The 11,249-nt window shown below is 40.6% G+C and overlaps 1 protein-coding gene across 1 annotated transcript in view; it reads right to left on the bottom strand.

Moving 5' to 3' along the window:
• Nucleotides 1–11,249, bottom strand: part of ADCY2 (adenylate cyclase 2 (brain)) — a 241,679-nt gene that overhangs the window by 163,952 nt on the left and 66,478 nt on the right. Inside the window, exon 3 of the mRNA XM_010571469.1 lies at nucleotides 10,320–10,517. Coding sequence (XP_010569771.1) covers nucleotides 10,320–10,517 — 198 coding nt within the window. The remainder of the gene's footprint in view (nucleotides 1–10,319; nucleotides 10,518–11,249) is intronic.

Raw genomic sequence — 11,249 nt, 5'->3', positions numbered from 1 at the left:
GGGGGGGCAGAACTGCAAGGGTGGTCGGGGAAATATGACAGAACTCTAATTGAGCCCTCAGATCTTTGAACTTGCAACACTGTCACTAATGACACCTAGAAATTGTTACTTACGTAAACTCATCTGTATTGAATGAGGCAAAAAATATTGTAATGAAGACTACAGCTGGCTGCAAAACAGAAAAATACAGGGTGATGGAAAATAACAATGTATTAAATCAAAGAAAGGCTTTCCTCATTAATAAGTGAGAGAGGAGACAACTGTAATGGTACACATGAGAAGGTGATGCAAACTTAGGAGGAAATGTATGAAAGGAAGAGCTGAAAAGGCAATACAAAGGAATTGTGAAATAACCAAAACAAACAGAAAATAGGCAAAGGGCATTCATACTACAAGTGTACAAACTGATATTACAGAAAGCACCTCAAATTTGGATATTACAACAGGGAAGAAATCTGGAAAGCACCAATGTGGAAAGAGACTGTGCAGAGTACAAAATGTGGATTATGTTACAATGACACATGAAGACATGAGACAGGGAGACTGTAGTTACTAAGTCATCACTCCCCCTGCCACCTTGAATACGATTCTTGCAAAACAAAGATATTTGCAAATTCAAGTGTTACAGAAATCAGAACATCTAAGACGACACTCAGGTTTGCCAATTTAAGCAAAGATAATGCCCTGAAAAGCAAGATAGAGAATTTATATACGTATATAACTTAGCTAAAATGGTACATACAAGAAGCAAATAAGAAAAATGCAATCTAGAATCCAACATGATTAATATGTAGTCAAGTTCTAAACTGTTCAAACTAAATCTGCCAGAACAATATAATCCAAGAACTTAAGGTATTACACAAAATTCACACTACTGGTAAATGTGTTATTTCACAGCAAGTTTATTTTAAGCTATAAAATCAATATTGAAGCTTTGTAGTAGTAACAGAAATGTACCTTTTTCCTAAGTGGCACAACAGAGCATGCTGCGTTGCATGAAAACATGATTTTTTTATTTTTTTTTTAAGCCTTGTGAATGCATATATGTGGAAGGACAGAGGGTGGGTTTTTTCCCTGATAGACTAAAAAGATTTTTCTCCCACTGTCACAAGCCTTCTGTTTGCAGGTTTCTAGTGCTGTAATAATTCAGCTAGTGAGCTGTTACACAAAGAAAAAAGAAAACAGATGGTGAAAATGTTTCCTACAAGCTGCATAAGACAACCTCAGTTTACTTTCTTGAGGATGTTCCCTGTTTCTGTAGCTTTTCTGAAGTTTTAGGCGCAATTGTGGCGCTGAATAAATGAATCCTAGTATCTGGATTGTCACAGGATCGCTTCTCTTTTAGTCTAGGAAGCAGATAATGCAATTTCCCCCCATGCGCTTGCAGTTTGCAGTATGCTGGCTGCGAAATACCTTTCAGTTTCACTTGCCTGTATACAAACCTACAGTGCTATGCAGGTATTCAGCAACATTGCTTACCTTAAATTGACTAATATTTGTAAGAAAGCAATATGGTCTGCTGGTTATAAATTTGTTGACAAGCAAGGTGCTAAGTTGATAGAGTTTTACAAAAGTAAGAGATAGAAATAGAAATACATTTGATGTAGTCAGGCTCACTCAATATGAGTTGTAGAAGATGTATGTCTGAGTTTTATATATGCATATGAAAAAATATAATTTCTAAAATCTTTATGAATAAATTTTTATAGGCATCTTAAATGCACAAATATAATTATGTCATAGAATTGTGTTACTGTATGATTTCAAATGTGTTTATACATTATTCTTAAAAATCTGAACTTAAAATGTAAGTTACATAAACAATTATACATTATAAATTGTAAATTTATTAAGAACTAGAAAACAGATGCGCTTTCACAGATTATTTGTGTTCATTTAGTGACTTTGTTTTGTTTTATTTTACTATGTGACAAAATTTTTTGTATACAAAGCACTATATGTTTCTTGTTTATTGGGACACAGCTTTTATGTTTATATGGGCTTAATTCAGCAATAGGCTGTCTAGAAAAACAGGAAGGAGAAAAATAATGGACCAAGGGTCAATTCTCAGAAAACATTTCAGTGTTGCTGAGGGACAATCCCAGAAGTATTTATCTTTCATGATTTTGCTGCCTCTTTAGGTAATGTATGAGACTGATTTGCACGTTGATAGGAGAAGAGCTGAGAACAGGAAACGCAAGAGGACTTTGGCAGGTTTCAAAAGGAGCAATCTTTCAAAAAGGAACCAGTAACTACTTGGGAGATCCAAATCAGGGAGAAGGACACATCTCCCAGCTTCATCACTGTGGAAAAACTAAGCCTCCTGCGTCACTATCACAGGAACTTAAATACCAGTTAGGACTGTATTTGTCTTTTAAAAGCTTTGCTGCTTCTGCAAAAATAAAAAGTGCTTGAGTGCTGAGAAGAAGCATTGATCGGGCTGTCTTCGTCCAAGCACAGTAGTTGTTACTGCTCATCCTCACACTAGGAAGGGGCACAGTTGCCCCAGTTCAGCTGAACTTGCAGGGTGAGAACAGCCAACGTGAAGGAGTGTAAGCGAAAGCCCAGGCTCAGCTTTGCTGATCTGGAGGATTTGGGGAAGGGTTATGTTTAACCCCCCCCCCCCATAACCCCCCCCCCAAACCAACAAACTGAAATACTGGAGGTTTCATTCAGAGCAACCAAAAAGCCAAGAGAATTGCACACAACCAAAAAGCCCATATATTGCACACACATAACAATGTGCCTAAAACTTCAGAAAAGCTACAGAAACAGGGATCACCCTCAAAAAAGTAAACTGAGGTTTTCTTACACAGCTTGTAAGAGAACACTTTCACCATCTGTTTTCTTTTTTCTTTGTGTAACAGCTCACTAGCTGAATTATTACAGCACTAGAAACCTGTAAACAGAAACAGATTTGAGACAAATGGTGAAAAATGACCAAAGGTCACACAATGTATGATGTTACACCCCTTCATCACCTAATTCACAAAAATAAAACCATACAATATGAGATCCAATGGCCATGTAAAGGTACAAGCTTTCCCATGGCAGGCAGGCAAGCAACGTCAAAAAGCTCAAACCAAGAGACTCGTGCAGTGTCATACCAAAACCTTCCCTCCTGGAAGTTGGGTAGACTGTCACATTTCTGGGTGGAAAACAATTCCAACAAAAGGTAAAGTCTTGCATGGCTACCCTAAATTATACTTGCTAACAAGAAACTCTGGATAGCTTCTTTAATGGTTCTCTGGTAGCTCCATCATACAAGTAATTGTTAACAAATATGTACTATGAAATTATTAAATGTTTCTTTCCTAATGTCAAATCAATTATTAAGCACATAAGGAGCCTTATGAATGGCTTAAATTATAAATTTCCATTTTTCATCTGGTCCCTTGACTTCAGCAACATCTGAACAACATGATGATATTTGAAATTAGCATTGCTTAGTTTCAGTACTCTCAGAAACATTAATATTCTTATTGATAAGTCTTATTTCCCTTTAGAGAGAAAAATCTTGCCACACGCAGTTTTGCATGTTTATCTGAGACTCACATTTTTATTGTACTTCGATGGAGTTACCTTAACGCTTCCCTTAGCAAAATTCATTCACATGACTTGCACAGCAAATATCACACTGCACACAAACTATGCAATAATCTTGATGAAATCTACTATCAGCTCAGCCTTTGTACTTAACTGTACACTCCGAGATGGAAAAATCACTACAGGAAATGGAGTAAAGAAAAATAAACTAGCAGGGAAACAAGGGTTTCATAAGGTTGTTCTGATAAAGGTGCAGGACACATCCAGTCTCTTCTACTCTATATTACATTAAACCTCTCTCCTAAGCCTTATAACGAATGCCTGAAGAGATCAGAAATATAGGAAGATTATTATCACCTGATGTTATAATTTTTGAGACTACTGCTCCAGAAGAACGCTGGGAGGATAAGACATTTAAATAGTGAAAAACTGTGAACTTTTTTATAAGTCAGAAAATCCATCTCTTCAGTTTTTAAATGAACTTCAGGCACAGGTCAAAGTAAATTGTCATTTAAATTAGTTCAGTAGTCCCCAGATGTAAGTAGTGCATAGGAATAAAGAACTAAAAAGATGCTCCTGGACCACTGAAGTCCATGTCTCTGCTATTGAAGACACTGAATGACTCTCAGCTAAGGACAGCATTCCACTGTAAAATCAACTCATTATTTTAATCCTTATTATCCTGAGGATATTAGCCACTCCACAAACCCAGTGCCCTAATGGCTAAGGGATTTATTCCAATTTCCAGTTTAAATTTTATAAATGGCTGGCTGATTTATTTATTTTTTTAGTGTGTGTATGTGCCAATAATCCTTTATCTTCTGTAGCCTCTCCTCAAATCTGATGTTTGCAACCACGGATTATCTGTAGATGGCAGTCACACCACTCTCAGCGTTCTTCTCTTCTCCTGATCTATACCCAAGTCAAGCTCTTCTCATCTCCTCTCACAAAACTCCCTGTTCTGCTGGTGATCTTGCTTGGCACTCTCTGCATTTGTTCCAGTTCCAGTTTAACTGTTTGAATGCAGGTGACCAGAAACATACATAGTCATCCAGGTGAGGTCTCATCCTTAGCTGGATACTTTGCCATCATAACTGAGTCTTTTCTGGATGCATAGCCTAATGACCCAGTGACCAACTAATGCTTCTCCTCTTCATTCTGCTCGTCCCTGCTCATTTTCTACTGATGAACTCTCAGCCTATAGCTGAAACTTCTGTTAGCTCCCAAATGCAGGCACCTCACATTTCCTGTTATTAAATTTCATCTAGTTGCTATTACTGCAGTCCTCAAGGTTGTGCTTTTCTTCCCCATAACATTCTGATCTTTTGCTGTATTAGGAATCTTTTAACTGGGTCATCAACAAATTTCATTATAGCGGTGACATTCTGTCACCCCACCACTAGTAAAAAGCACTAATAAAGGCAAACATTCCCCAGAGAGCTCCCTGAGAAATTCAGCCAGCCATCTTTCTCCCACCTGATGCTCTCTCAAGTCATACCAGCTGCCATCTCCCCTCGCCTATATGTACAGTTACTTTAATAATGTTCATCTCCTCTAGCAGTGTTTCTAGTCTTCCATTTGGCACTAAAACAGATTATTTTTTTTTTTTTTTTTAAGGAAACTGCTTTCCCTATTTAAAAAAGAAATCAGTTCTCTTTCCACAAACAGCTATCACAATGCATTGCCATGACATACCAAAGGTTAACAATGGCACATTAGTTATGCTAAGAGGGTGTTTCAGGGCTACACACACTATTTTACTATATTAATCTACTATATTACCAATTTTAATGACTGGCAGGTCTCTAATAGCTCAGATTTTTCCTGTCTTCTATACAGATATAGCCATACCAGACTTGATAAACACATTTAAATGTCTTGCTATTAAGCCTGTGACTTCGTATGTCTATAAAAAAATGAATATGAAGGTAAAAATCATCTGTTCCTCTCCTTCCTCGAATATAACTGCAAATATGGCTTATACTTGCAGACTGTGGGTTTCTTCCTTTTCTATCACACCTACACCTAAAGCACAGTGTCATCTGCTGGGCAGCATCTTCCCCTTTCATACAAGCCTCCTGGTTCTCCTTATGCTTTTTCAGGTGACTATTCGCCTACAAGGTACCGAACCATGCTCCTACAAGATTTAGCTCCTTGCTCAGGATACTCACTCCTGATAGTCTGATGAATCTTGAACTTGAAAAAATGTCAAGTCTCCCCCGTGCTCCAGATCCTGAGCTGGCGGTGCAGCTGACAGCAACTCATCCTCGCTTTCCCACGCTGCAGGGACTTCACTGACACCTGCCCTGTTCTCCTTCACAAGCGTCCAATTCCTTTTTTTGTGCTGCTTGACCACACAACACATTATTAATCACGTACGGCAGGGCTGACTTTAGATAAGGCAGGTCCCAAGCAAGGGGCAGAAATTGAACCCGATGTAATTCTGTACCAAGAAAATACTTCCATTTCTGCGGACCCATCAGCTCGCCCCATTGCCTAATAGAGGAGCTAACTGCCACAACTGCAGAAACGCTGTGTGGGCCCTCACCCCTCAGCACACGATAGACCGACATCCTCAGGTGCCAAGAGAGTATCAAAAAAATGAGAAATATAAATACTAATACAGAAAATTTTGCTCGCACTTCGTAAACCAGGGCTGCTCCAAGGCCTGAATTGAACAATTCCATACCAACACATTAAACAAAAAAGTGCTTTAGATTCAGCTCAAAAAGTAGCATTTAGGCTAAAATAGCCAAACATATATTCTAAACACATCACTCTGTGGATAATTCTTTTTCAGAAACCAGAAGCGTCAAATCCTGCTTGAAGTAATTTCTGTGCTGTAACTGAATATAGACAAGGAGGAACACATCTGGTGCCTGGGCTGTGCAAACGTATTTATAATTAAGTAGAATTGAATACCAAAATCCAGCAATGATAGAATTCATTAGACTAGTATAATGCTGTATAATTACTCTTTTTTTTATATCATCCACTGTATGCTTTAAGAGCTCTTTTTACCCACCGATATCAATGTGCTATGACATATTTACACACACCCTGTATAAAAGGCTGAGGAAATATTAGACATGTCAGAGGATGACATGGAAAGGCGACTGTTGTACAATAACTACACTGTCAGTGAAACAAGAGGCAACCAATTTAAATTCATTCCCTGGCAGGTAGCTCTAGAGAGAGGTACTGGATTTACGTTTCGTAAGGAAAGGTGCTCCTTCCTACAGCAGGGAAAAGTCCTAACATGACAAAACCAACGCATCGCCTTCTTCTACCCGCCCTGCTTTCTCAGCCTGCCTGCCTCGCATCACCGGCCCTCCACCAAACACACCGTCCACCCACCTCCACGCATCGTCCTTGGGCCTGTCCTCACTGACACCACCTCCACGCATTACTGCTCACACCTTAGGTTTGGGAAGAACTGCCAGCCCGCCACGGCTCTCTCCCAGCCTCCGCGCGACCCCCTCTGCTCTCCGTCTTCCCTGCCGGTGCCGGCCCGCTGTCCCTCAACTCCTCCCAGAGAGCCCAGGCTCCCTCCCAGGCTGGAGCCCGGCCAGCGCAGGTCCCACCACCGCGCCCCAGGGAAACCGGGGGCTCCTCCGCCACGGCTGGCGCCAACAGAAACCTGGGCTGGCACCGACCAGAGAGGGCCACCACGCTTCTTTCAGGAGGTCTGTCAGGTACCAAAAGACATCTGCCATCACTCTCCTCGGTTGTTTCGTGTCGAGACACCCACTGCCTCACCAAGGCACCCTCCATCTCCCTCTCAGCGCTCTTGCTGCTCCTCGTCGTCCGCACCGAGGAGTAAGGGAGCTGGGGCTAACTTAAGAGGTAAGGTAGTCGGTACGCTCGACAGCGCAAATAGCCCGGCTCCTCTCGTAGGTGGGTTTGTGACTATGCCTGCACAGCCGAGTGACAATTAATGCCTTCGGATCAGGCTCAGCAGGCAATTACGGAGCCTTGCAGACCGGCCCAAGGGACGGAGTAAGCGACTACAGCTGCCCTGCCTTCCCCCTCAAACAGCGGCCAGACGCCTGCCTGATGATAGCTTCCCTCCAAAGCTGGAGCTGCAGTCCAACGAGAGGCAAGGACATGCAGACAGATAAAAGCAGTCTGCAGGGACGGCAAAAAGATAGCTGAAACCAATTACGATTTGCACTTATTTCACATCAGCCCACAGGTTTCTCACACACACACACACACATCTTCTTAACAAGCTTAGGATTCAGGATACACGAAAGATGATGAAAAAGAGTTATTTTTAAACTCTGTTGGACCAGAACAGAAGTTAGGCTGTAATTTGAAGAAAAATAAAATAAAGCACTTGTTTAGTAAGTAAGTGTGCATGAACTGGCTCTTTTTAAAATTTTCATAATTTTCTAATTTGATCTGTTGACAAAGACGTATTTGAAACAGAACTAATTTAAATTTTACATCATGTTTCTCTTCTTTCATAAAAAGCATAAAGGAACAACAAAAACACCCCAATAAGCCAAGCAAAATGGCTTTAAAATTCACCAAACATAAAACTTCAACAAAGAAACTGTCAGTGATCACCGAGGAAAGATTGTTCAGATTTGCTTTCATGTATAATTAGAGGAGAGAACATCGATTATTGACCTACGTATTCCTGATGCACAGCAATCAAAACACGAGCATCGGAGGAATACCTGGCAGTATTTTAACCGCTCACGGCTATTTTACAAGCATTCAAAGACATCAAACCTGCAATTAGTCTATTGTTTAAGGTGTCAAATTCCCAGAAAGATTCCCGTAGTTCTGTAGTTTACTCTTAACTGACACTAGGCTAAAGTATACCTACAAAAGTGATCGACAAAACAGCACTGCTATTCAAGGGGGGAGCCGGAGGAGGAGGGAATGGTTTTGGGGAAGCGAAGGGTCCCACTGCAGGGAGCCACCCGACCTCCAACTCCTCGCAGCGGCCAGGGGCCAGCCCGGCCCTCTCCCACCAGACGCCGAAGACACCAGCATGGTGGGGTCAAGCCACGTATCCACGGCCAGCTCCAGGCTTTCTGGAAAAGCCCTGCCTGCTCTGGGCCGGATCCGGCGCAGCACTGGGCACGGCCTCCGCCTGTGCTGGCGGAGACATCAAGGCAGCTCCTTCCCAGATGTCCTCTTCTCCAAGCAAGACTTGCAGGCGAAGCGAGGAACGGACTGAAACGTCAGAGGACTTGTGTCCTGGCAAGGGAATACTGTGCCCTTCCCCAGAGCTCCACAGCCCCTCCTGCCTCGCACGGCCCGCCACGTCCCTCCGACACTGCGGGAACCGCTACATCTTTCCTGAGGGGAAAGCAGGGCAGGACAAACCATCTTCACATGCTAAATAGAACCCCCAGACCGAGGCGCCAGCATCCCTCGTAGATCTCTTCTGTGCCACATGCTTCTGAAAATCATTATCGTTATCTTTCAAAGGACACAATTAAACTCAGTAGAACTTGCAGTGGACAAATAATCGGCTAATTAAATATTTTCGTCTAGGCTTGAAAGCCTGAAATATTCTAGCGTGCCATCCCACAACTGGCAATGAAAATAAATAAATCAAAAAAGCAAGGCCAAGTCAATTATCTAGACTTGATATCACAAAGATACAGGGACTCCCATGGTGAAATCCGTATCTAGAGAAAAATATTACACATTCTGATTTGCCTTTTATTACATGCAAGAGTGGCCTGGTTTGGTCGTTTCAAATACTTAAGAAAAAAAAAAAAATCCAAAAAAACCCCCACACCAGGAAGGCAGTTTCATAAGACAATTAATCCCTGAACCTTCCAAGAAAACGAAAATAAAAGTCACCCACAAAGGTAAGGGCTCCAAAACTAATATTACCAACATATACCAGTAATTTAAATCATTTGAATTAAAGATTTTAAAGGAACTACTTGCATACTTAAAGTTCAGTATTTGCATAAGTCACTGCAAGATCTGAATAACAAGTCAGAGAATTTGTTTCAAGTCTATCTTGAAGATCTATCTTGAAGGCACCCTGGATACAGTACTACCGTTTAAAGGTTATACCAAACTCATGGAATCAGCATGAAATTTACAAAAGACATATTTATGTATTTAAAAGCTTTTTTCATCCTTTGAAGAATTTTACAATTATTGTATCAGGAGTATCCCCACGTAGAGAGGCTTGGGAAAAGGAAAAGGATACAGCAGAACATGGAAGAATCGATCAGGCACAGCGTTGGCTATTGCACATCATTTATTGATATTTTAAAAGTGCTGCTATTAAGATGCAATTTAAAAAATGTGAAGGGTACTTCCCTGCTTCCCCACTCATTCATTTCCCTAGAAATATACGGGAACTCACCGTCTTTTTTCTCATGCGTTACTAGAGAGCATCTTGAAGACCACAGAAAGCCTGCACTCAGAGCTCAAACATTTTAAGCTGAAGAAGCTTAAATCAGTGGTCTTGAACAAAACTAGCATTTCTGCCATGCTAATTGGTCACTAGAATCAAATATTCACTCTACAAATAAGTTGGTGACTGGAATCAAATGTTCATTATGCAAAGCACCTTAAAAATATAAAAGCAAAATCCTTCAAATGTTTCCATATCCTAAGTATGCACATCACTTTGGTATTTATAAAATAGATGCATGGAGTCTCAGTACGCAAACACTTAGTCACAAAAAGATTCTATGAGATGTCCCACAAAAATGAATGTGAATGCTTTTGCGTAGAACGGTTCTTGGAAATGTACCCAGTGGAAGTAAAATTAGTGACAGTCTTACCTGGTCCCAGGGACAGATGATTCCTCCAAAACACATGAAGAGATATCCCATGGCAACAAGACATACCCAGACCACCAGAGAAAATACACGAAGCAGCTTCTTAAATACAGGTTCTACGCAGACAAGGATAAATATAGCGAAAAAAATTGCTAGGGCCGTTGGAACAGTTATTACAAATGCCACGTGGTCTTCAATTTCCTGGAAACAGAGGAAAATGAAAAGGAAGTTAAAAATGAAGGTACCTAAAGGTCAGACAGCAATAACAAACTCTAAACTGATTGCACAGGGAGATCCCAGAAAGGCATGACTGAATATCAAAAGTGAGTTGAATCAAAATAGGATTTCTTTCACTGTAAGAAGCTGTTATGTGGAGTATTAACTTCATGAACAACTATTAACCACACTACTGCATGGTACTTCTTTAACTAAATTGAGAAATATATTCATTGAAGCAGATCGAGAAAACTGTAAATCGCACAGCAATAATGTGCCAGGCCCATAGGACTGAGCAAATTAAAAGGCAAACCCTATCTGCCTTTCTGCTCCAGAATTCAAGATATTTCTGCGATTAGTGTGGTTTGCAGGTGAAATTCAAGCATCCCTATTGAAGACTGTAGCTGTCAAAATGCCTTCCAAATCAACCATGCATCCATCACTCTATAAAAGCCTTTTTGATAGTGATATTTGCCAGATACTATACATCTGCTTCTGTTTAAAGTATTTATCTGGAAGGATGTGCTCTAGATTACATATATACTTTTTCTCCTAGCAACTGCTTACTTCAAAATGTGCAAACAACACCCAGAGCAAGGACTAGAATATAACTTGAAGTGAGTTCAGAATAAACAATATTTAAATTTATTTAAAGAACTTACATAGAAGTTACTACACTAGTATGTTTAAATCACCTAGTGATGGATGCATTAAAAA

This window comes from Haliaeetus leucocephalus, unplaced genomic scaffold, assembly GCF_000737465.1.
Source record: "Haliaeetus leucocephalus isolate CR32 unplaced genomic scaffold, Haliaeetus_leucocephalus-4.0 Scaffold328, whole genome shotgun sequence".
Classification (NCBI taxonomy): Eukaryota; Metazoa; Chordata; class Aves; order Accipitriformes; family Accipitridae; genus Haliaeetus; species Haliaeetus leucocephalus.
Note: the sequence above shows the minus strand (reverse complement) of the source record. Positions and strands in the feature narration are given on the sequence as shown.